Source organism: Heteronotia binoei, chromosome 13, assembly GCF_032191835.1.
Source record: "Heteronotia binoei isolate CCM8104 ecotype False Entrance Well chromosome 13, APGP_CSIRO_Hbin_v1, whole genome shotgun sequence".
Taxonomy (NCBI): Eukaryota; Metazoa; Chordata; class Lepidosauria; order Squamata; family Gekkonidae; genus Heteronotia; species Heteronotia binoei.
The window spans coordinates 9,324,362-9,350,509 of NC_083235.1; the positions used below are offsets into that span (position 1 = coordinate 9,324,362).

General features: G+C 52.4%; 1 protein-coding gene across 1 annotated transcript in view; it reads left to right on the forward strand.

Moving 5' to 3' along the window:
- The window catches only part of HCFC1 (host cell factor C1), a 57,994-nt gene that overhangs the window by 17,577 nt on the left and 14,269 nt on the right, over nucleotides 1-26,148 (forward strand). The window contains 9 exon segments of the mRNA XM_060253202.1: nucleotides 344-568; nucleotides 3,361-3,465; nucleotides 5,483-5,702; nucleotides 7,381-7,523; nucleotides 7,617-7,755; nucleotides 9,734-9,954; nucleotides 13,957-15,637; nucleotides 19,764-19,930; nucleotides 25,092-25,626. Coding sequence (XP_060109185.1) covers nucleotides 344-568; nucleotides 3,361-3,465; nucleotides 5,483-5,702; nucleotides 7,381-7,523; nucleotides 7,617-7,755; nucleotides 9,734-9,954; nucleotides 13,957-15,637; nucleotides 19,764-19,930; nucleotides 25,092-25,626 — 3,436 coding nt within the window.

A 26,148-nucleotide genomic window follows, 5' to 3' on the forward strand; every position in this document is an offset into this window, starting at 1 on the left:
ACGAAAATTGTTTGGAAACACTTTTTGTGCCCTTATGAAGAATCGGGACTCCTTCTCGTTGCTTATTATTGTCAATTGTACCTTGCTTTTTTATTATTTCGTCGCCAGAACCGTGTGTTTGCATTTCTTCTCAGTCTGTAAGTGACCTTTCTCCATTTCTTCTTCCCACCAGGAGGTTGGCATCCTTACTTAGGATTAAAGTCAACTCCACACCATGTTAGCAGAGTGTGGGTAGGTGGGCTTCATGTCCTCTCTGTGGCTTGAGTCCCGGCTCCCAAAGGCAACGGGATGCGGCCAGGTTCTTCCATGTCTCTCTCCCCCCCCTCCCTTCTCTGACCATCAGGTGAGCAACCCAGCCACCCGCATGCTGAAGACGGCAGCTGCCCAGGTGGGCACCTCGGTTTCGTCCACCACCAACACACCGACCCGGCCCATCATCACCGTGCACAAGTCAGGCACCGTCACCGTGGCGCAGCAGGCTCAGGTGATGACCACAGTGGTCGGTGGGGTGACCAAGACCATCACGCTGGTGAAGAGCCCCATCTCGGTGCCCGGCGGCAGCGCATTGGTACGTCTCGGGAAGCCGTGGTCGGTCAGCGAGTGGGAACGTGGTTTTGTTCAGGGGTTTTGCCCTGCTTTTTGGGCCAAGAGTTGACTCCTGGTATAGTCACAGTCACAGAACTTTTATTGGCATAACAACAACAGTATCAAATCAAGGAAGCAGGGGGGAGAAAGTGGTTAATTGAACAATCTAAACAGACGTCTCCTCTTATAAGCACAATAAAGGAAGTTTGCCGCCACTTTGGTGGTTTCAGCCTTCTTTGAGGCTAGTTAAACTCACTATCTTGCTGTCGTCAGATTTTACCCTCCAGGGATTGCAATATAGGATCCAGAATAGACGCATGTAAATCACAGTAGAATCTACAGGATTAAAGTACATGGTCTGTTCCTTCAGTTTCCTTCAGCCCACAGGGACGGAGCCTATCAAAGAACGGTATTTTTTTTAAAACCTCCCGTATAACAGGGCAGAAGGAAGCACATTAAAACGGGCCAACGTAAATGCCCTTCGAATATGGGGGTCAGTCAAACAAGAAGAATACTCTGTAAGTGAGCCACTAAAAGGAATCCCCCATTGCGTGGGACTCCCAGTGTAAAAATGTGTATAAAAGGCATACAGAGGAAGTGATGCTGTGCTTATCTTTACCCTGTTCTGGCCTCAGGGTTGGTGGTTAGTAGCTGGAGGGAAGGGGCTGCCAGCTGGGGCCAAAGCCTAGACCAGGGGTTGGCACGTCCAATTCAAGACATAACCAGAGACTTTGGGGGCGGAGCCAGGAGACATTAGGGGTGGAGCCAGGAGCAAGGCTGTGACAAGCACAATTGAACTCCAAGGGGAGTTCTGGTCATCACATTGAAAAGGACCGCACTCCTTTTAAATGCCTTCCCTCCATTGGAAATAATGAAGGATAGGGGCACCTTCTTTGGGAGCTCATAGAATAGGGCCCCCTGGTCCGATCTTTTTGAAACTTGGAGGGCATTTTGAAGAGAGGCAGTGGATGGTGTGCTGGAAATGTGGTCCCTCTGCCTCAAAAAACAGCCCGCCCCAGATACCTGTGGATCAATTCTCCGTTATACCCCATGGTAACTGGTCTCCATAGGGAATAATGGAGTGCCCAGCTGACATTCCCCCCCCCCCCCCCCGCTTTCTGATGACCCTAAAGCGGGGGGAGGGCCTCCAAACTGGAGGATCCTCTGCCCCCCTGCAGCTTTGTGGGTCAGAGTTGCAATGGTGCTACTTCCTCTGTTCAGGCGGATCATGTAATATTTTCCTTTCTCAGCACATGCAGATTCTAGGCAGTTAGTACCGAAGCACGATAGATCCAGATGCGGTGGCAGCCCTCTCCTGGTAGATGCTGTATGCCATCCGAAACAGTTCAGTCTTGCAGGCCCTGTGGAACTGCGATAAGTCCTGCAGGGCCCTGATGGCTTCTGGGAGGGTGTTCCAGAGTATTGGGGCTGCCACCGAGAAGGCTCTTGCTCTGGTGGAAATTAAGCCTAGCCTCTTTTAGCCTAGGGAGAGCCAAAAGGTTTTGAGGACTTGATCGAAGTGCTCCCTGGGGAACATGTGGGGCAAGGCGGTCCCGCAGATAGGTAAGTCCTAGGCCGTATAGGGCTTTGAAGGTTAATACCGAATCGTTAATACCAGTTGTAGGCAGAAGCCTGTCTGTTTAACGGCATGCCTTTTAAAATGAGCATGTCGTTTTAAAACATTTCCTTGTGTATGCGGAGGTTAGCTTCATTCGTGCAGTGAAGATAATTGTGCCACAGAGGCAAGTTTTAAAAACTCTGTACATGGCCTGAGGTCTGCAGGGGCCGGACGGAAGCCCTACTGGGCAAAAGCCCCACTCGATTTCTTAAAGAAGATGTCAGTAAAGGAATTTGCAGGTGCCACGGCCCATAGGAGAGCCATCTTGGGGACCCGCGCCTAGACAAAAAGAGGCATGCCTGTTTGCTTCCCCTTCTGCTGGCTTCAGGAATAGTCGGCCTTTTTTTGTAGCAGGAACTCTTTTGCATATTAGGCCCCACCCACCTGATGTAGCCAGTCCTTTTGGAGCTTTACTGTCAGCTCCAGAAAGATTGACTACCTCAGGGATGTGTGGCCTAATATGCAAAGAAGTTCCTGCTACAAAAAAAGCAATCGATAGATAGATAGCTTTATGTCGCAGGAACTCCTTTGCATATCAGGCCACACCCCGCTGATGTAGCCAATCCTCCAAGAGTTTATGGGGCTCTCTTAGTACAGGGCCTGCTGTAAGCTCCAGGAAGATTGGCTACATCCAGGGTGGGGGGGGCGTGTTCTAATATGCAAAGGAATTCCTACTACAAAAAAGCGATGGATGGATGGATGAATGTTTTTTTGTAGCAGGAACTCCTTTGCATATTAGGTCACACTCCCTTGATGTAGCCAATCCTCTAAGAGCTTACAGGGCTCTTCTGACAGGGCCTACTGTAAACTCTCAGGATTGGCTACATCAGGGGTGTGTGGCCTAATAGGCAAAGGAGTTCCTGCTACAAAAGAACGCCCCTGGAAATAGGTTTTTCAGGTGGGGGGGCTAGGGCAGACATCGATGCTTCAGACCCTCAGCACACAATGCCCTGTGGATGTTAAGCAGGGCGAAGGGCCGGGTTTCTTCGCCGCCGCTCTGCACGCCCTGTTCATGAACCGTCTACCGAAGGAAGATCGCTAAGGTCTTTCGTTGGCTGATGCTTGTAAGAGGACGTCATTGGTAGGGAGGGTTCTGTTTGTGGTCAAAACGTATCAGCGGAATCTTTTTTTTTCCCCTTGCATTTTCTCCTTGGCAGATTTCCAACTTGGGCAAGGTGATGTCTGTCGTTCAAACCAAACCTGTTCAGACGTCAGCCGTGACGGGACAGGCATCCACTGGCCCCGTGACCCAGATAATCCAAGTAAGAATGTGCGGCGTGGGAACGAAGGATGGCCTTATTTAACCCCATTCGGGAGAGAGGTCTTTTCTTCTCTGTAGTTGTTGCCCGTCACCCTTCCACACCAGGTTCAGCCTTTGCAGTTCCCAGATCTCTAAGAGTAACACTTGCACGATCAAATGAATCTTGAAGGCTCTCTAGGCCTAACCACTTGCACAGTAATAGCCAGTTTGGTGTATTGGTTAAGTGTGTGGACTCTTATCTGGGAGAACCGGGTTTGAGTCCCCACTCCTCCACTTGCACCTGCTGGAATGGCCTTGGGTCAGCCATAGCTCTCTTATTTGGGAGAACTGGGTTTGATTCCCCCCTCCTCCACTTGCAGCTGCTGGAATGGCCTTGGGTCAGCCATAGCTCTCTTATTTGGGAGAACTGGGTTTGATTCCCCCCTCCTCCACTTGCAGCTGCTGGAATGGCCTTGGGTCAGCCATAGCTCTCTTATCTGGGAGAACCGGGTTAGATTCCCACCTCCTCCGCTTGCAGCTGCTGGAATGGCCTTGGGTCAGCCAGAGCTCTCTTATCTGGGAGAACCGGGTTTGATTCCCCACTCCTCCACTTGCACCTGCTGAAATGGCCTTGGGTCAGCCACAGCTCTCTTATCTGGGAGAACCGGGTTAGATTCCCCACTCCTCCACTTGCACCTGCTGGAATGCCCTTGGGTCAGCCATAGCTCTCTTATCTGGGAGAACTGGGTTTGATTCCCCCCTCCTCTACTTGCACCTGCTGCAATGGCCTTGGATCAGCGATAGCTCTCTTATCTGGGAGAACCGGGTTTGATTCCCCACTCCTCCACTTGCACCTGCAGGAATGGCCTTGGGTCAGCCAGAGCTCTCTTATCTGGGAGAACCGGGTTTGATTCCCCACTCCTCCACTTGCACCTGCAGGAATGGCCTTGGGTCAGCCAGAGCTCTCTTATCTGGGAGAACCGGGTTTGATTCCCCACTCCTCCACTTGCACCTGCAGGAATGGCCTTGGGTCAGCCAGAGCTCTCTTATCTGGGAGAACCGGGTTTGATTCCCCACTCCTCCACTTGCACCTGCAGGAATGGCCTTCGGTCAGCCAGAGCTCTCTTATCTGGGAGAACCGGGTTTGACTCCCCACTCCTCCACTTGCACCTGCTGGAATGGCCTTGGGTCAGCCAGAGCTCTCTTATCTGGGAGAACTGGGTTTGATACCCCCCTTCTCTACTTGCACCTGCTGCAATGGCCTTGGGTCAGCCATAGCTCTCTTATCTGGGAGAACCGAGTTTCATTCCCCCCTCCTCTACTTGCACCTGCTGGAATGGCCTTGGGTCAGCCATAGCTCTCTTATCTGGGAGAACTGGGTTTGATTCCCCCCTCCTCTACTTGCACCTGCTGGAATGGCCTTGGGTCAGCCATAGCTCTCTTATCTGGGAGAACCAGGTTTGATTCCCCACTCCTCCACTTGCACCTGCAGGAATGGCCTTGGGTCAGCCAGAGCTCTCTTATCTGGGAGAACCGGGTTTGATTCCCCACACCTCCACTTGCACCTGCTGGAATGGCCTTGGGTCAGCCAGAGCTCTCTTATCTGGGAGAACCGGGTTTGATTCCCCACTCCTCCACTTGCAGCTGCTGGAATGGCCTTGGGTCAGCCATAGCTCTCTTATCTGGGAGAACTGGGTTTGATTCCCCCCTCCTCTATTTGCACCTGCTGGAATGGCCTTGGGTCAGCCATAGCTCTCTTATCTGGGAGAACCGGGTTTGATTCCCCCCTCCTCCACTTGCAGCTGCTGCAATGGCCTTGGGTCAGCCAGAGCTCTGGCAGAGGTTGTCCTCAAAAGGGCAGCTGCTGTGAGAGCCCTCTCAGCCCCACCCACCTCACAGGGTGTCTGTTGTGGGGGCAGAAGATATAGGAGATTGTATGCTGCTCTTGAGTCTGATTCAGAGAGAAGGGCAGAGTGTAAATATGCAGTCGTCTTTTCTTCCCGTTTGGAGTTTTGATTCTCGTCCTTCTCTCCCCGTAGACCAAAGGGCCCCTGCCCGCGGGCACCATCTTGAAGCTGGTGACCTCGGCGGATGGCAAGCCCACCACAATCATCACCAGCTCCCAGGCGGGCGGCACGGGCACCAAGCCCACCATCTTGGGCATCAGCAGCGTGTCGCCGAACACGACGAAACCTGGCACCACCACCATCATCAAAACCATCCCCATGTCGGCCATTATCACTCAGTCTGGAGCTACAGGTCAGGAGCGGAAGGAGCTGGCGGGAGCGATCTTCGTAGCGCTGGCCAAGGCGTGCAGCGAACAGTCCCTACTGCGCTGTGTGGCGGAGTGGGCTGGGCTGGGTGGCACCATCACTGCTCCCTCTAAGCTGTGGAGTCTTGTGAGCCAAAAATCTACTTCGTGAGCTACTGGCATTAAAGTTGTGAGCTACTGCATAAAGTAGCTTGCTCCGGGGCCGTTTTTCCTGAGCTGAGGCAGAAATGCATGACCCAGAAGCTGAAAAGCAGTGAGCTAGCTCATCCTAAAGGAAACACTGGGCGCAATTATCGTTCATTGCTTAAACCAGCTGTTAGCTGCCTTTCTTTCTTGCAAAACTCTGGGCAGCTTACGATACAAAAAAGATTGCAGTAAAAACAATGTGGAGTTGTTTTCTGTTGCCCCAGAAGGGCCATAAGAACATAAAAAGCCATAAGAGAAGCCATGTTGGATCAGGCCAACGGCCCATCCAGTCCAAGGCTCTGTGTCACACAGTGGCCAAAAACCCCAGGTGCTATCAGGAGGTCCATCAGTGGGGCCAACACACTAGAAGCCCTTCCAGTGTGCCCCCCACAAGCACCAGGAATACAGAGCATCACTGCCCCAGACAGAGTTCCATAAGTATGCTGTGGCTAATAGCCACTGATGGATCTCTGCTCCATAGGTTTTTCCAATCCCCTCTTGAAGTTGGCTGTGCTTGTAGCTGCCACCACCTCCTGGGGCAGTGAATTCCACATGTTAATCACTCTTTGGGTGAAGAAGGACTTCCTTTTATCCTTTCTAACCTGACTGCTCAGCAATTTCATTTCGTGCTCATGAGTTCTGGTATTATGAGAAAGGGAGAAAAGTACTTCTTTCTCTACCTTCTCTATCCCATGCATAATCTTGTAATCCTCTGTCATGTCACCCTTCAGTCGATGTTTCTCCAAGCTAAAGAGCCCCAAGCGTTTTAACCTTTCTTCATAGGGAAAGCGCTCCAACCCTTGAATCACTCCAGTTGGTCAGAACTAACAATCATTCTAGTTTGTCGGATCAGAACTAACAGATAGAAATTAAATCAAAAGAGTTTTTGGCTAAATGTTAGGTTTCCTCTGTGTACAACTCTGTGTACAATTCTGGTCACCCCACCTCAAAAAGGATATTATAGCATTGGGAAAAGTCCAGAAAAGGGCAACTAGAATGTTTAAAGGTTTGGAATGCTTTCCCTCAGCCCCACCCACCTCGCAGGATGTCTGTTGTGGGTGAGGAAGGGAAAGGAGATTGTAGGCCGCTCTGAGACTCTGTCCTTGAAAGGGCAGCTGCTGTGAGAGCCCTCTCCAGCCCCACCCACCTCACAGGGTGTCTGTTGTGGGTGAGGAAGGGAAAGGAGATTGTAGGCCCCTCTGAGACTCTGTCCTTGAAAGGGCAGCTGCTGTGAGAGCCCTCTCCAGCCCCACCCACCTCACAGGGTGTCTGTTGTGGGGGAGGAAGGGAAAGGAGATTGTAGGCCGCTCTGAGACTGTCCTTGAAAGGGCTGTTTCTGTGAGAGCCCTCTCAGCCCCACCCACCTCGCAGGGTATCTGTTGTGGGGGACGGAGATAAAGGAGATTGTGAGCCGCTCTGAGACTCTGAGTGGAGGGCGGAATATAAATCCAATGTCGTCATCATCTTCTTTCTCTACAGGAGTCACCAGTAGCCCCGGGATCAAGTCCCCCATCACCATAATCACCACCAAAGTGATGACGTCCGGCACCGGCACCCCGGCCAAGATCATCACAGCAGTGCCCAAGCTGACCACGAGTCACGGGCAACAGGGCGTGACGCAGGTGGGGGCTGGGTGGGCGAATCAGGGTGTTCCGAGGGGGAGTGGGATGCCGCTGCGTTGCCACTCTTAACTCTGTTCAATTCTGCCTCGGCAGGTGGTGCTGAAAGGAGCCCCGGGACAGCCCGGCACCATCCTGCGGACGGTCCCCATGGGGGGCATGCGGCTGGTCACCCCCGTCACCGTCTCCGCCGTCAAGCCCACCGTCACCACCTTGGTCGTTAAAGGGACCACAGGTCAGTGGGCCGACCTGGGCAGTTACGTGAGCGCGTTCCCTCCTTCGTCATGATGGAGATGATCGCTGAAGCCCTGCTCTGGGTTGTTTCGTGTACCCTCTTGTCACACATAGTCACAGGATAAGTGCCAAGCTTCAATTTGGTTGACGTGGTCCCAGTTTGGCGTAGTGGTTAAGTGTGGGGGCTCTTATCTGGGAGAACCGGGTTTGATTCCCCACTCCTCCACTTGCACCTGCTGGAATGGCCTTGGGTCAGCCATAGCTCTGGCAGAGGTTGTCCTTGAAAGGGCAGCTGCTGTGGAAGCCCTCTCAGCCCCACCCACCTCACAGGGTGTCTGTTTTGGGGGGAGAAGATATAGGAGATTGTAAGCCGCTCTGAGTCTCTTGATTCAGAGAGAAGAGCGGGGTATAAATCTGCAATTCTTTTTCCTCCACTTGCACCTGCTGGAATGGCCTCGGGTCAGCCATAGCTCTCGCAGAGTTATCCTTGAAAGGGCAGCTTCTGTCAGAGCCCTCTCAGCCCCACCCATCTCACAGGGTGTTTGTTGTGGGGAGGTGGGAAGGTAAAGGAAATTATGGCCGCTCTGAGACTGTCCTTGAAAGGGCAGCTAAGTGTGTGGACTCTTATCTGGGAATACCAGGTTTGATTCCCCACTCCTCCTCTTGCAGCTGCTGGAATGGCCTTGGGTCAGCCAGAGCTCTTGCAGAGCTGTCCTTGAAAGGGCAGCTTCTGGGAGAACTCTCAGCCCTGCCTACTTCACAGGGTGTCTATTGTGGGGAAGGAATGGAAAGGAGATTGTGACCACTCTGAGACTCTTTCCTTGAAAGGGCAGCTAAGTGTGTGGACTCTTATCTGGGAGAACCAGGTTTGGTTCCCCACTCCTCCACTTGCACCTGCTGGAATGGCCTTGCATCAGCCAGAGCTGTCGTAGGAGTTGTCATTGAAAGGGCAGCTGCTGTGAGAGTTCTCTCAGCCCCACCCACCTCAAAGGATGTCTGTTGTGGGGGAAGGTAAAGGAGATTGTGACCACTCTGAGATTCAGAGTATAGGGTATGATATAAATTCAATATCTTCTTATATGACTTGTAGGGGCCCAGTCTTGTTTCTGTGCAGGCTTATTATGTGGCTGTAGAAAGTATTGTCAAGTCACAGCCATTTTACGGCACCATTGTAGCGCAGGGGTGTCAAACATGTGGCCCATGGGCTGCATCAGGCCCCCAGAGGACTCCTATGAGGCTCGCAAGCAACTCACTGTCATCTGCTTCCTTCTCCATCTCTCTTGCTTCCTTTTGAGCCACAGCTTGCTTTGCCAGGCTTGCTCAGTCAAGCTGCAGAGCAAAGCCTCTTTTCTCCATTGGCTGACCAGCACATGAAGCAGCTTCCGTACAAAAGCTCACAATGCCCAGCCATTTCATGTTTTCCTCTGAGTCTTAGGCTCAAAGCATTGACCATGAGATTTCTGCAATGACCCCTGGTCAAGGCTAGGGATGAACAGAGGTGGTTTGCAATCGCCTGCCTATGCAATGACTCTAGTCTTCTTTGGAGGTCTCCCATCCAAATACTAAGCAGGGCCAGTTCTGCTTAGCTGCTGAGATCTGCCCCTTTGGAGGGCCAACAACAGGTCATAGTGGCCGAGGCCTTCATAAGAATATCAGAAGAGCCCTGCTGGATCAGACCAGTGGTCCATCCAGTCCAGCATCCCGTCTCTCACGGTGGCCAACCAGTTTCTCTGGAGGGCCAACAACAGGGCATAGAGGCCAAGGCCTTCGTAAGAATATCAGAAGAGGGCCAACAACAGCGCATAGAGCCCAGGGCACTTCCCGACATTCCCCTGAGATCAGGCTAGCCTGGGTTCTCCATGACAAGGATGTATGTTGTCTACATAGTGTGTATAATCTAATCCTGTGGCTCTGAATGTCATTCCGTACCCTGCACAGAATTCAGTTGCAAGTTCTCCCTTCTCGCTCCTCCTTTTCAGGGGTGACAACTTTGGGCACCGTGACGGGCACCGTCTCGACCAGCCTGGCGGGGACCGGAGGGCACAACACCAACGCCTCCCTGGCCACCCCGATTACCACTCTGGGGACCATTGCAACGCTTTCCAGTCAAGTCATCAACCCGGCTGCCATCACGGTCTCGGCAGCGCAGACCACCCTGACGGCAGCGGGTGGGCTAACCACCCCCACCATCACCATGCAGGTATGGCACAGGTGGGAGGGTGCCTCACGGGCTCTCCCTTGTTAGCACATGCAGCCTTGAGGGTAGATGTCACGAAATCTTGTCCTCTGCGGAGAGAGAAAACGCAGCCGAGGAACTGAATGGACAAGATTTTGTGATGTCTACATCAGTGTTCCCACTAAGCTGAGTTAGTGTGAGCTCAGGGAAAATGGCCCCAGAGCAAACTGATTTACGCAGTTGCTCCTAACTTTATTGTTGGAACTCTCGGGCTGGGGCAGCGATGCTCTGTATTCTTGGTGCTTGAGGGGGTCACAGTGGGAGGGCTCCTAGCCCCACTGGTGGACCTCCTGATGGCACCTGGGCTTTTTGGCCACTGTGTGACACAGAGTGTTGGACTGGATGGGCCATTGGCCTGATCCAACATGGCTCCTCTTATGTTCTTATGTTTAATACCAGTAGTTCAGAAAGTAGAATTTTTGCTCGCAAGACTCCACAGGAGTATTGATCTACATCAGTGTTCCCTCTTAAGCTGCAGAGTCTTGTGAGCAAAAATTCTAGTTTGTGAGTTACCGGCATTAAAGTTGTGAGCTACTGCATCAATTATTCTGTCCTGGGGTCCTCCTTCCTGAGCTCGGACAAAAAATGTGTAAGGCGGAGGCTAAAAATCTGCGAGCTAGCTCACGCTAACTTGGCTTAGAGGGAACACTGGTCTACATGTCATTCTGCTCTGAGGAAGCCTATTGAGACAGGCGTTTGAGCCAGCCTTCAGAATTGTGACTCCTTATGCTACAAGAGTCAGGAAGACATCAAGAATGTTTTCTTGGCTTTGTGTGCTCTGTGTGCATTGGATGACACCTGACACGAGTCTCCTGCAGTTCAGAAGAGTATAATGTTATTGGACTGTGCTCTTTAAATACTGTTGAGCAGATCTTTTTTCTACAAAAAAAAAAAGCCCAGCAGGAATTATTTGCATATTAGACCACACCCCCTTTTGCACAGGGCTTTTTATAGAAAAGGCCCAGCATATTAGATCACACACACCAAGCCAGCCAGAACTGCATTCCTGTGCAAAAAAAGGCCCTGCCTTTGAGTGATATTTATGTCCCTGTCCATTCACTGAACTGTGTTAGTATTAGAAGGAGCTGGGGATGTTTAGTCTGGAGAGAAGGTGGCTGAGAGGTGATAGGATCACCATCATCAAGTACTTGGAAGGGCTGTCATCTAGAGCAGGGGTGGCCAACAGTAGCTCTCCAGATGTTTTTTTGCCTACAACTCCCATCAGCCCCAGCCAGCATGGCCAATGCCTGGGGCTGATGGGAGTTGTAGGCAAAAGACATCTGGAGAGCTACCATTGGCCATCCTTATCTAGAGGATGGTGTGGAATTATTTTCTGTGGCCCCAGAAGACAGGACCAGAAGCGATGGGTTGAAATTAAAAGAGTTTCCGGCTCAACACTCAGAAGGACTTCCTGACCTTTAGAGCGGTTCCTCAGAGGAACAGGCTTCCTCAGGAGGTGGTGGGCTCTCCTTCCTTGAAGGTTTTTAAAGAGAGGCTGGATAGCCATCTGACAACAATGAGGATCCTGTGAGTTTGGGGGGGGGGTAGGTATTTGCGAATTTCCTGCATTGTGCAGGGGGTTGGACTAGATGACCATGGAGGTCTCTTCCAACTCTATGATTATCAGACTCTTGAAAGAATTGGAATTGTTTTTTTGTCAGTTATGTCAGAATTGTTGCTGTTTAATGAGATCGCCACAGTCGATGAGTTAGAAGAATTAATGGGAAATGGTTTGGTTGGGGGTTCCAAGGAACCTGCGGGTCCTGACGCCCTGAGTTCCCCTGAACCCCAGATATCGGGAGGCAAAGGCAGCCGGCTACCTTCTGTCCTGCTTTTGGGCTTCCCAGGGGCGTCAGACAGCCACTGCTGGAAGCAGGATCCTGGCCTCAATGGACCGTAATTACCTATGGGGTAGAGAGGGACGGGGAAGAACACGTGAGCACTCAATGAAATGAATGAGCAGTCAGGTTAGAATGGATAAAAAGAAGCACTTCTTCAGCCAAAGTGTAGTTGACCCGAGGCTTTCAGTGCTGCAGGAAGCGATGGCAGATACAAGCATAGACAGCTTCATCAATGTTCCCTCTAAGCTGTGGAGTCCTGTGAGCAAAAATTTTGCTTTGCGAGCCCCTGGCATTAAAGTTATGAGCTCCTGCATAAATTAGTGTGCTTTGGGGCCATCCTTCCTGAACAGGCTGAGCTAAGACAAAAAATGTGTGAGCCAGAGGCTAAAAAACTGTGAGCTAGCTCACATGAACTCAACTGGATTGGATGGAGCAGAGGTTCATCAGTGGCTATTTATTTGCAAAGTATAAAGCGGGTGGCCAAACTGAGACTCGGGAACCACACGTGACTCTCACGCATATTGAGCGGCTCTTGAATTCCCCCCCCCCCTGCCATCAGCTGGCTCGGAGAAAGCTTTTGTCTCTTGAAATCACTTTGCCAAGCCAGCCAGGGGTTTGGAGAATGCATTTAAAGTTGCTTTCTTTCAACCTCTCCTCCCTCCCATCTGTTTGCCTGCCTGCTCTCAAACATCTGACCTTGCTGTCTTGCGGCTCTCAGACATCTGAGGTTTATCCTGTGTGGCTCTTCTGTTAAACGAGTTTGACCACTCCTGGGCTAGCATCTGGGAGACACCCAGGTTTGAAAACCCCATCTGTCATGGAATCTTGCTGGATGACCCTGGGCCTTTTTTTGCCTCTCTCCCAGGATTGTTAAGAGGATAAGATGGAGAAGAATATTCTGTGAGCCTCCTTGAGATTCAGATTTTTTAATTTTATATATAAACAAAATAAAATACAAATATCTAAATACCAATGGCAGAATGGCAAAAATCAGTAGAAAAGAATAAGGTATAAATATAAAAATCTCAATTTAGAATGGAGGGGGGTATAAATGAAGTAAATTGTGTGTGTTTTTTTTAAATTCAGAAATTTTTATTTTATATATAAACAAACTACAAAATATCTCAGTAACTTAAAGAACAAATAAGATATAGATATAAAAACAAATCTCAATTTAGAAAACGATAATTGTACAATATTCCATAATCAGACCTAGGATTGATACAGAACATAATCTAGGTAAGTAAACTTTTTTAGGTAAGCCCTATATGGCCGAGGACCTGCCTACCTAAAGGACCGCCTCTCCCCATATGTGCCCCAGAGAGCACTGAGATCTAGTTCTCAGAACTTACTAACAATCCCTGGGCCAAGAGAAGTTAGGTTGAAGGCTACTAGGGAGCAGGCCTTCTCGGTGATAGCCCCTCGTTGGTGGAACGACCTTCCAGAGATGGTGCGAGCCCTGCGGGACCTGAATCAATTCCGCAGGGCTTGCAAAACATTTCTTTTCCAGCTGGCTTTCGAGATAGAACCTGATTAACCCAACGAGTGGACATCTAGCCATCTTGTGTACATTATGATTACAGCATTTTAGCACCTATTTTTTATATTTTACCTATTTTAAATAACTTATTTGTAATTGATATATTTAAATTGTTCATGTTGTTTTATGTGAATCATGGGACTCCCATGTCTGTTAGCCGCCCTGAGCCCGCCTGGCGGGGAGGGCGGGATATAAAAATAAAATATTATTATTATTACTATTATTATTATTTTCTGTGCCACGAGTTAAACTCGTCGTCTTTGTCTGCTGCACTTTGGGGGGGATGTAAGGTATATAACTTAGGACACTCCATGACAGCTTTAACTAGTACATATATTGAAAACAAATTTTTAAACCACAGTATTTTTCTGGCCCTTTCAAGAGAAGCTACGGACAAATAGAAGTGTGGAGCCATGCTTGATCCTTGGAGATGAGCAGAGCAGTGCCAAATTGAAATTGTATCCCTAAGTTATATACCTTTCTCATACCCGTGAGCTCTCTGGTTTCGCGCTCTATGGGGGGAAGCTTTGCTTTACAGTGAAACGATAGTGCTAACCTCCCCCTTGCTCCTTTCTCGCCCTGCAGCCTGTCTCCCAGCCCACCCAAGTCACTCTGATCACCACGCCCAGCGGAGTCGAGGCCCAACCGGTGCACGACTTGCCCGTCTCCATTTTGGCTTCGCCCACCACCGAGCAGCCCACGGCAACGGTCACCATTGCCGAATCGGGACAGGGGGACGCCCAGCCGGGCACCGTCACGCTGGTGTGCTCCAACCCACCTTGCGAGACACACGACACCGGCACCACCAACACCGCCACGACGACGGTGGTCGGCACCCTGGGCGGGCCTACCCAGGTGCAGTTTGTGTGCGAAGGGCAAGACGGGCTACAGCCCAACGGCAGAGTGGTGCGAGTCTGCTCCAACCCGCCGTGCGAGACCCACGAGACGGGCACCACCAACACGGCCACCACTGTGCTGAGCGCCAGACAGAGGGTCTGCTCCAACCCGCCTTGCGAGACCCACGAGACGGGCACCACCCACACGGCCACCACCGTGCTGAGCGCCAGGCAAAGAGTGTGTTCCAACCCGCCTTGCGAGACCCACGAGACGGGCACCACCAACACGGCCAGCACGTCCCGGACGCAGAGGACTCCCGCGGAGCCCCCCTGCCAAACGTTCCAAACCAGCTCCACTAGCACCACCATGACCGTGAAGCCCATCGTGGGCACGGGCCCGCTCGTCTGCTCCAACCCGCCGCACGAAACCCACGAGACGGGCACCACCAACACCGCCACCACGGCCACCTCCCTCATGGGCCGGGGGCAGCCCGACGGCAGCCAGAAAGAGCCAGCCAACCCTCCGTGCCAAACGCAGCAGACCAGCTCCACCAGCACCACCATGTCTGCCAAAGCAGACATGCCGACAGAGCAGCCCTGCACGGTGCGGATGGTGAGCTCCCTGCTGCAGACGCCGGGGACCGCTGCGCCCAGCGCCGCCCCGATCCAAGCCGGCGAAAGACGACCGGCCCCGAGAACCCTCCAGTGCGAGTCCCACCACACCCATACGACCAACACGGCCACCACGGCTCGGTCCCTCATGGGCCGAGGGCAGCCCGACGGCGAGTGGGTGGGATCCGCCAACCCCCCGTGCCAAACGCAGCAGACCAGCTCCACCAGCACCACCATGTCTGCCAAAGCCAACGTGCCTGCCAAGCAGCTGTGCGCGGCCCCGGCCGCCTCACCGGAACCGGCCGCCAGCCCAGCGCTCTCCACTGCCGCTTGCGAAACCAGCGCCGCGAACACGCGCCCTCCCACGTGCTCCAACCCGCCTTGCGAGACTCACAAGACGGGCACCACCAACACGGCCACCGTAGCCGCTTCGAGCATGGGCGCGGCCCAGCGGGTGTGCTCCAATCCCCCGTGCGAGACCCACGAGACGGGCACCACCAACACGGCCACCACGGCCACCTCCAGCATGGGCACGGGGCAGCAGCAGCTGTGCTCCAACCCGCCTTGCGAGACCCACGAGACGGGCACCACCAACACGGCCACCACCACGACCTCGAACGTTGGCGCCGGGCAGCAGCAGGTGTGCTCCAATCCCCCGTGCGAGACCCACGAGACGGGCACAACTAACACGGCCACCACCTCCACGTCCAGCATGGGCAGCGGGCAGGGGGAGAGCGCTCAGCAGGCGCCCGTGGCTCCGCCCTGTGAAACGCAGCAGGCAGCCACCGCTGGCACCACCATGACGCCCGGCGTTGAAGGTAATGAGATCCAGGCCTCCATAAGAGAACAGAGGAACATAAGAGAAGCCATGTTGGATCAGGCCAGTGGCCCGTCCGGTCCAGCACTCTGTGTCTCATAAGAACATAAGAGAAGCCATGTTGGATCAGGCCAGAGGCCCATCCAGTCCAACACTCTGTGTCACATAAGAACAGAAGAGAAGCCATGTTGGATCAGGCCAGAGGCCCATCCAGTCCAACACTCTGTGTCACATAAGAATATAAGAGAAGCCATGTTGGATCAGGCCAATGGCCCATCCATTCTGTGTCACATAAGAACATAAGAGAAGCCATGTTGGATCAGGCCAATGGCCCATCCAGTCCAACACTCTGTGTCACATAAGAACATAAGAGAAGCCCTGTTGGATCAGGCCAGTGGCCCGTCCTGTCCAGCACTCTGTGTCTCATAAGAACATAAGAGACGCCATGTTGGATCAGGCCAGTGGCCCATCCAGTCCCAACACTCTGTGTCACACAGCGGCCAAAAAACCCAAGTGCCATCAAGAGGTCCCCCAGTGGGGCTAGAAGCCCTGTCACTGTGTGCCCACCCCCACAAGCACAAGAATACAGAGCATCACTGCCCCAGACAGAGAGTTCCAACAATAGGCAGTAGATAATAGCCACTGATGGACCTCTACACCATATGCTTTTCCATTCCCCTCTTGAAGCTGCCTATGCTTGTAGCCGCCACCACTTCCTGTGGCAGCGAATTCCACATGCTAATCAAAGGGTGAAGAAGGACTTCCTTTTATCAGTTCTAACCCGACTGCTCAGCAATTTCATTGAATTCCCATACAGGCACCATCAGGAGGTCCACCAGTGGGGCCAGGACACTACAAGCCCTCCCACGCCCCCCCCCCCCCCCAAAAAAAAAAAGATCTGACAAGATCGGGCTTGCCTGGGCTGTCCAAATCCGGCACTCCTGTCAACTTTTCTCACATGTAGTAGCATCAGCTGTACTGCCAGTTTGGTGTAGTGGTAAAGCGTGCAGACTCTTATCTGGGAGAACTGGGTTTGATTCCCCACTCCTCCACTTACACCTGCTGGGATGGCCTTGGGTTAACCATAAGCCCTCGCAGAGCTGTCCTTGAAAGGGCAGCTTCTGCGAGAGCTCTCTCAGCCCCACCTACCTCACAGGATGTCTGTTGTGGGGGGGGGAGGAGAGGAAAGGAGATTGTGCGCTGCTCTGAGATTCAGAGTATAGGGTGAGATATAAACCCAATTATTTCTTCTTCTCCTCCTCCACTGGGTGCCTTAGTGGGTTTCTGGCAGTGTCCCACCCAGGGGTTCCTTGTAAGCTGAACCGGGGGCTGGCCTGAGCCATCATAAACCCACAGCAGAAAGCCTGCCGTTTCAGAGATTTAAGGACACTTGTGTTTGCTTCATCGGGGGAGATGATTGCCATGGACTTCACACCACCCCAACAGTTTTGTTCCTGGAGGGTTGGCAGGCTCTCAGGAGCAGAAGCAGGTGGTAAAGCAGAGCTTTGCGGGGAGAGGGGCACTTCAGAAATCTTTGTTCTCTTAAGAGAAATGCCTTTAAGTCTTTGGAGTGTGTAATCAGATATGGGCCAAGGATTGCCTTTGGGCACCCCCTCCTATCACCTAGACCAGGGGTGCCGTGCTGTGGCTCTCAAAGCCCCTACTGAGCCCGTTGGCTGTCTTGGAGAAGGCATTGCTTTTGTTAAATCATTTCATCAAGCCAGCCAGAAGCTTGGAGAAGGCATGTAAAGTTGCTTTCCTTCCACCTCTCCGTCCCTTCACCATGTTTTCCTCCCCACCTTTCTCTTGCCTTCCCTTTTCTTCCCTTTCCCCTTCCCTGCCCTTCTCCCCTTTCCCTTCCCTTCTCTTCCCTTTCTCTTCCCTTCTCCTCCCCTTCCCCTTCCCTTCTCCTCCCCTTCTCTTCCCTTTCCCCTTCCCTTCTCCTCCCCTTTCCCCTTCCCTTCCATGTGGTTCTTAAGCAAGTTTGGCCACCCCTGACCTCAGCTGAGTCCAGACATCACACAAAACAATATCTGGGATAATAGCCCAGGCTTCTCAGCCCCCCTCTCCCCCAAAGAATTCATTCTCTCTTCTCAGAAGCCTCAGGCAATTTTGCAACCAGAAGGGGGCTAATGGCCAGCAGGCTTCTTGGAAAGAGAAAATCTCGCCTGACACCTTAACAGTCAACAGCATTTCTTTCTTTTCTGGGGTGCCGCTCATGTCTCCCAGACGTGCTGTGATCAAACTGGGAATCTTACTTCAAGGGGCCTCCACATATCTGAATGTGGGCAGGGACTGATGGAAACTCATAGCTTCTAGAGGGGACTGGATCAACATCTGGAGCAGAGGTCCCTCAGTGGCTGTTAGCCACAGCGTATTGTTGGAACTCTCTGTCTGAGGCAGTGATGCTCTATATTCTGGGTGCTTGGGGGGGGGGGGGGCAGTGGGAGGGCTTCTACTGTCCTGGCCTCACTGGTGGACCTCCTGATGGCACCTGGGATTTTTGGCCACTGCGACACAGAGTGTTGGACTGGATGGTCCATTAACGTGATCCAACATGGCTTCTCATTTTCTTAAGCATAGACAGCTTCAAGAGGGGACTGGATCAGCATCTGGAGCAGAGGTCCATCAGTGGCTATTAGCCACAGCATATTGTTGGAACTCTCTGTCAGGGGCAGTGATGCTCTGTATTCTTGGTGTTTGGGAGGGCACAGTGGGAGGGCTTCTAATGTCCTGGCCCCACTGATGGTCCTAATGGCACCTGGGATTTTTTGGCCACTGTGGGTCACCAGGTGACTGGATGGGCCATTGGCCTGATCCAACATGGCTTCTCTTATGTTCTTATGGGCCATTGGCCTAAACCAACATGGCTTGTCTTATATTCTTATGTCTGAGGCAGCGATGCTCTGTATTCTTGGTGCTTGGGAGGGGCAACAGTGGTAGGACTTCTAGTGTCCTGGCTCCACTCATGGACCTCCTAATGGCACCTGGGATTTTTTGGCCATGGTGTGACACAGAGTGTTGGACTGGATGGGCCATTGGCCTGATCCAACATGGCTTCTCTTACGTTCTTAAATATTACGGAGGGGGGGGGGGACAATGGTCTTTCAAGAGCGAAAGCTTGCGTCTGACAAAGGGAGCCTTGACTCTTCAAAGCTTGCATTCCCAAGATTTTTTGTTGGTTTCTAAGGTACCACTGGACTCAGATCCAGCAGAAATAAATCTCGTTAAGTTTTCAAGGCGCCGCTGTACTTAAGTTTTAATATTTCTACAATTTGCAATTCTCAGGAAGATGTCTTCCCTGTCACTACCACATCTCCCTTGCAGTACACAACTGCGTGATTGTGTTGGGTGGTTCCTGTTGCATGCAGTGAACTCACCTGAGGCTGTGTTAAGGCCTCACAGTCTTAGCCAGGGCCCCTATGAACTGAAGTATCCCCTCCCCTACAGTGTGTCATCAAATCCTCTGCAACACGCAGGTCCTTATGCTCCGTGAAAAAAGATTTCTCTAAGGGTAGGAATTTTGCAGGCACTGGGCCACAGCTTAGTGGAAGAGCCTCTGCTTGGCATGCAGAAGGTCCCAGGTTCAATCCCTGGCATCTCCAGTTAAAAGAACCTGGCAGGAGGTGATAAAAAAGACCTTGACCTGAGACCCTGGCTCAGTGGCAGAGCCTCTGCTTAGCATGTAGAAGGTCCCAGGTTCAATTCCCGGCACCTCTACTTCAAAGGACCAGGCCAGGAGCGGAAGGGAAAGACCCTGACATGAGACCCTGGCTCAGTGGCAGAGTCTCTGCTTGGCATGCAGAAGGTCCCAGGTTCAATCCCCGGCATCTCCAGTTCAAAGGACCGGGCAGGAGGTGATAGGAAAGACCTTGACCTTAGACCCTGGCTCAGTGGCAGAGACTCTGTTTGGCATGCAGAATGGCCTAGGTTCAATCTCCGGCATCTCCAGTAAAAAGGACCAGGCAGGAGGTGATGGGAAATACCTCCGCCTAAGGAGCAGCTGCCGGTGTGAGTAGACAGTACTGCCTGTGATGCTGACGCAAGTATTACCCTGGCATAAGGGAGCGCATATGGGGAACCCAACCCAGAATCCTCCCTTTGCTTGACTGGCTCCCTCTTTGCAGACCAACCACCTGCGACCAACGGCCAGCAGGGGGAACCGGAGAGCACGGTGACGGAGAGCACAGCCGCCGGCAGCCCCAGTAGCGTCTCAGCCGCCATCCCGTCCACCCAGACCAGGGCCGTCACCACCGTCACGCAGTCCACACCCCCGCCAGGACCCTCGGTGCCGGTAAGAAACGAAGGCAATGGGACCGTGGGATATGCTTGCCACCGTTGCCGTGAGGGTCACAACCTTTGCACTTCCCCCATCTCAACTTAAAACCAGCTTTGAGCAGATAGCCAAATGGGGTTTTGGGTGGGGAGGGGTTACTTCCACCTTGTGCTAGCTGTAGGGGGCGGGGCTTCCTTGTGAACCAGGTAGCTGTTGGCACAGTGGTGGGGTTCATAGAATCATAGACGTTGAGGGGGTCTGGAGACCCAAGTCCTGTGAAGAAAGGTTGAAAGGGGCTGGGCATGTTTAGCCTGGAGAGGAGGCGGCTGAGAGGTGATAGGATCACCATCTTCAAGTACTTGAAGGGCTGTCATAGAGAGGATGGTGTGGAATTGTTTTCTGTGGCCCTAGAAGGTCGGACCAGAACCAACAGGTTGAAATTAAATCAAGAGTTTCTGGCTCAACATTAGGAAGAACTTCCTGACCGTTAGAGCGGTTCCTCAGTGGAACAGGCTTCCTCAGGAGGTGGTGGGCTCTCCTTGGCCAGTTTGGTGTAGTGGTTAAGTGCGCAGACTCTAATCTGGGAGAACCGGGTTTGATTCTCCACTCCTCCACTTGCACCTGCTGGAATGGCCTTGGGTCAGCCAGAGCTCTCTTATCTGGGAGAACCGGGGTTTGATTCCCCACTCCTCCACTTGCACCTGCTGGCATGGCCTTGGGTCACCCATCGCTCTGGCAGAGGTTGTCCTTGAAAGGGCAGCTGCTGTGAGAGCCCTCTCCAGTCCCACCCACCTCACAGGGTGTCTGTTGTGGGGGAGGAAGGGGAAGGAGATTGTAAACCGCTCTGAGATTCAGAGTGGAGGGCGGGCTATAAATCAAATATCTTTTTCCTTCCTTCCTTTGGAGGTTTTTCAGCAGTGGCTAGAGGGCCGTCTGACAGCAATGTGGATCCTGTGAACTTAGGGGGGGGGGAGGCGTTTGTGAATTTCCTGCATTGGGCAGGGGGTTGGACTAGATGACTCGGGGGGGGGGGGGGTCCCTCTCCGCTCTATGATTCAATGCTTCTATTCTATGAACCAGGTGGCTGTTGGCACCGTGGTGTGTGTGTGGGGGGGTGGTATTTGTTAAGTCACTTCGTTTACACCCTTCTGTCTCCCCAGTGGGTTACCTCTGATGTAGCACCACCACCTAGCTGTGCGGGACATAGCAGTGTAGATGAATGGGAGGGGTTAAGAATCCTCTACATCAGGGGGTTTCGAACTCATTTGTTAGGAAGGCCAGGTCTGACATAAATGAGACCTTGTTGGGGTGGGCCGTGTTGGGTTGGGCTGAGCCATGCCAGGCTGGGCCATGTGTGTACCTATTTAAGATTAGGCCCCAGAGATATACATTTTATAAAGAACACAGACAAACCCAGGTGTATATTTTTAAAAACTTAAAGCATGCTTGAAAGGTTAGCACTCACTGGTTTTAAAGATACTCTCTTTGTATTTCTCCTGTGGGATCCAGGGATCTGGGCAAAGGAAGTGCTGCCTCTTTCCTTCCTTCCCCAGGGGACTGGGGGGGAGCGTCAGCCAATAGAAAGAAGGGGGGCTTGGCTCAGTAGCTCTGCTGTGCGATTGAGAGAGCCTGGCAAAGCAAGCTCTCCTTCACCTTTCCTGCCCAAGAGAGGAGCCTAAGCCAATGGATAAAATAGAGGCTTTGCTCTGTAGCTCCTGTGCAACTGAGCAAGCCTTGCAAAGCAAGCTGTGATGCAGAAGGAAGCAGAGAGAGGGAGAAGGAAGCAGATGACAAGCCAGTTGCTCAGGGGCCTGATAGGAGCCCTCTGAGGGCCTGATTCAGCCCCCGAACTGCATGTTTGACACCCCTGCTCCGCATGGGTGAAGGACTGCTTTTGGTGGCCGCAGGGTTTGTCCCTTCAAGGTTCGCAAGCCAGTCTTGAACTGCTCACCTTTCAGTCCCCGACTCCCAGATTAACCCAAAGGAAAAGAAGTGCCCTCGCTCCTTCCTGCATAGATAGATTTTTAGATTGCAGCCTAGCCTATCTTGCAGGGTTGTCGTGAGGATAAAATGGAGGAGAGGGAGAGGAGAATGAAATAAGGTGCTTTGGGGGGGAAAGATGGGAGACAAAGGAAATAAACTGAGAAGTTTCTCTCCCTCTTGGATTGATTGACATCCCCCTAAAATACATTCTGAAGCCCCACTGGATTTCAGTAGCACCCTTTTTCTGTCGCTTAGGAGTGGTGGCTTTCCTAAAACAGGAAAGAGTATAGACCAGGGGTGGCCAAACTGGCTCGGGAGCCACATGTGGCCCTTTCACAGAAATTGTATGGCTCTCAAAGCCCCATGGCCCTGTCGGCTAGCTTGGAAAAGGCATTTGTCTCTTTAAATCCCTTTGCCAAACCAACTAGCTCGGAGAATGGGTTTAAAGTTAAAGTTGCTTTCTTTCCACTACCTCCTGCCCCCACCACTTTGGTTTTTTCCCCACCTTTCCTGTCTTGTGGCTCTCAAACATCTGACGTTTCTTCTGTGTGGCTCTAACGTTAAAGCAAGTTTGGCTACCCCTGGTATGGATGGGGGAGCCCAAACTTTTTCAGCCTTGATGCCAAAACAAACATCCACGTTCAGAAGCAGCGCATGTCAGAGGTCCAGCCAGTGGGGGCGCTGTCTCTCCTTGCTCTGTGTACAAATTCCCAGAGTGTGTCTGACCATACAATTTGGGAAAGCCTTTATTTATGTCTGAGGAGTAAGGCCAGTTGTGGGGGACAAAATACAGCGGGCTCTAGAAGGCATTCACTCCCCCCCCCACCTCAAGGTGAGCTGTTCTCTGGCATCTGGAGAGCAGTTGTAATTCTGAGTGATCTCCAGCGCTCACCTGGAGATTGGCAACAGTGGTTCCCAGGAGGAAAGCCCTCCCTCAGACGCCTGTAGTGATACCTTTCAGACCAACAGTCTCTCTGACTAGCTTGGAGAATGCGTTTAAAGTTAAAGTTGCTTTCTTTCCACTACCTCCTGCCCCCACCTCTTTGGTTTTCTCCCACTTTTCCTGTCTTGCGGCTCTCAAACATCTGACGTTTCTTCTATGTGGCTCTGACGTCTCTCTGGCAGGGAGGAGTCCTTGGCCATTACATCATTTTACAGCATTCTCCTCTCTCCTCTCCTTCCCCCCTTTGATCTGAACAACAACAACCCCTTGAGGCAACTTGGGCTGGTTTGAAATCACCGTCAGCTTCTACAGCCCTCACCTGGAGACTGGCAACGGTGGTTCCCCAGGAGGAAAGGCCTCCCTCAGAGGGCTTAGGAATTTCTTTTTTTTTTTAATTAATCAGATTTCTATTAACAGATTTTCAGTTTACACTAAAGAACACTGTAATCTGTCACCTCAATTAATGCAGCCTTAGTGAGGATATAATAAACAAATTTAAAACAAAACAAGAAAAAGAAAGAGTAATCCATAAAACAGAGAACCAAGGAGCAGTCATCCAATTATGCTGAAGAGCATCCAGTGAAAATACCTTCTATTGACTGATTCTACTGTAGGAATGTACAAACAACTGTCCCAGTATTCTGTTAAGGAATCCAGTTAATCAAACTCAACTAATTAGAGCTCCCAGTTTTTGCATTCAGAGGAGAGAAAGTGAGCCCAGAACATATTAGAAATAGAGCATATCATGATAAAAACGTTTTTTTGGGAGGATATTATGTTTGGTGAGATATTCCGCTATTTGGAACCAGAACACAGTACATTTTTCTTGAGTAGGTTCTAGGAATTTCTGACCAATGTGGAAAGGTACCACTAAAGGCCTCTGTGAGTACTCGCCCCCAGCCTTGGGTCTTCCCACCCACCCAAGTGGGCATTCACTCCGCCCCCCCCCCCCCCCACTCAAGGGGAGCTGATCTCTGCCATCTGTAGAGCAGTTGTAACTCTGAGTGATCTCCAGACCTCACCTGGAGATTGGCAACAGTAGTTCCCCAGGAGGAAAGGCCTCTCCCTCAGAGTCCATTCTATCATATAAGCCCACTGTAGCCTAATTGGAATAGAAAGTGAAGAGTATTGCAATAAAAGAGTATTGGCAGGTGGAAAGGGCCCCTCTTCTGTGAATGAACATTCCTTTCGCCTCAGTTGAAGAGAAAGAACCCTACTGTTTTCTTATGAGCACAGGCCCATAGCTGGGGCAGGGGCCAGGCACCACAAATCTCTCTCCTGTTTTACACCCTCACACCTCCTTGCCTGCTCTCAAACGGACTGTCCTGGACTTCCTACAACAGGCCCTGAGGAGAGGTAGTACTGACCAGTAAGCCCCCTGTCAGCAGAGAACCGTCTCCCTCGAAGGTCTGTGGGCTTATGCTGGAATTATTGCCTGATGGGGCTGGCGGTGGGCAGGGGAGAGCAGAATCAGCCAATGGCACGGCAGAGAGAGTGTGAGCCATTCCTGTGCAAGCCACACCTAACGAATGAAAATCCTCAGAATTGCCACCATGGTTGGGATTTTATTTATATTACTGGTACCCCCACTTCCCTCCCCAGTGGGGAACCTGAGGCAACTGCCACCTTTCTCCCCTCCTCCGTTTTATCCTCACAGCAACCTTGCGAGGTAGGTTAGGCTGAGAGCAGATGACTGGCCCAAGATCACCCCAGCGAGCTTCCATGGGACAAGGGAATGTTTGAACTTGCCTCTCCCAGATACTGGTCTGACACGTAACCACTACGCCGCGCTATCACTCTAGACTTGAGCCAGTGTGGTGTAGCGGTTAAGTGTGCGGACTCTTATCTGGGAGAACTGGGTTTGATTTCCCTCTCCTCCACTTGCAGCTGCTGGAATGGCCTTGGGTCAGCCATAGCTCTCGCAGGAGTTGTCCTTGAAAGGGCAGCTTCTGTGAAAGCTCTCTCAGCCCCACCCACCTCACAGGGTGTCTGTTATGGGGGGTTGGGGGGAAGGTAAAAGAAGATTGTGACTGCTCTGGGATTCAGAGTATAGGGCGGGATATAAATCCAATATCATCGTCCTCTTCTTCTCCTCCTTCGCCCTCCTTCTCCTCCCTCAGCAGAGACTTTCACGAGGTGTGTGTGGGGGGAATGCGTGTGTCTCATGCAATGCCTCTTTCGTCCCCTGTCTTTCCGCTGCCAGATTCAGCGTTCCCACCTTTGAAACCTTTTGATTCTTCCTTCTCATTGCAGAGCATCTCATCCCTGGCCGAGGCCCCCCCTGAGGAGGCAGCTCCCCCCACCGAGGCTCTGGCCGCCACCAGCACGGAGGCCCTCCCGGGAGCTGCAGAGCCACTGCGGCCCCCCACAGAAATGCAGGCAGCGGCCCCCGAGCTTCAGGACCCGGCCCCTGCCGCCGCACCGGCGCCCGCACCACCCGCAGAAGGCCCCTCGCCAGCCGAAAGTCTTCCCCAACCGGACCTCCCGGCTCCCGTGGAAGAGGTGCCTCCGGCCCCAGCCGCCCCCACCCAGGAGCCCGTGACGATGGTGGTGCTGCCCCAGACCACCTCTGCGGCCCCCCCGCCTTCCGAGGTGGAGCCGCTGGCGCTGCCCCAGGAGCTGATGGCGGAGAGCCAGGCCGGCACGACGCTGATGGTGACGGGCCTGACGCCCGAGGAGCTGGCAGTGACGGCCGCGGCGGAAGCCGCTGCGCAGGCAGCCGCCACGGAAGAGGCCCAAGCCCTGGCGATCCAGGCTGTCCTGCAGGCAGCCCAGCAGGCCGTGATGGGTGAGCAGCCGCCTTCTTTTTGTTTGCCGTGGTGGGATTGGGGTCTGGGGCAGGAGGCTGCCTTGTGTGCCATTGCCAATGCCGTCTGTCTCTTTATGAGCCTCCCATCCCCTTCTTCTCTCGCCTGATGTGTCGGCTGTCGGTGTCTTATTTAAAACACCCGTCAGCAGCTTTTCTACCTTGCTGAACTCAAGGTAGCTTTGTGGTGTAAAGCAGCGGTCCCCAACCTTTTTGACAACAGGGACTGGTTTCGTGAAAGACAATTTTTCCACTGCCTGGCGGGGGGAGATGGTTTCTGGGTGATACAATTGTGCACTTTATTTCGATTAGTTTGGTGTAGTGGTTAAGTACATGGACTCTTACCTGGGAGAAGCGGGTTTGATTCCCCACTCCTCCTCTTGCAGCTGCTGGAATGACCTTGGGTCAGCCATAGCTCTCGCAAGAATTGTCCTTGAAAGGGCAGCTTCCGGGAGAGCTTTCTCAGCCCCACCCACCTCCCAGAGGGTGTCTGTTGTGGGGGAG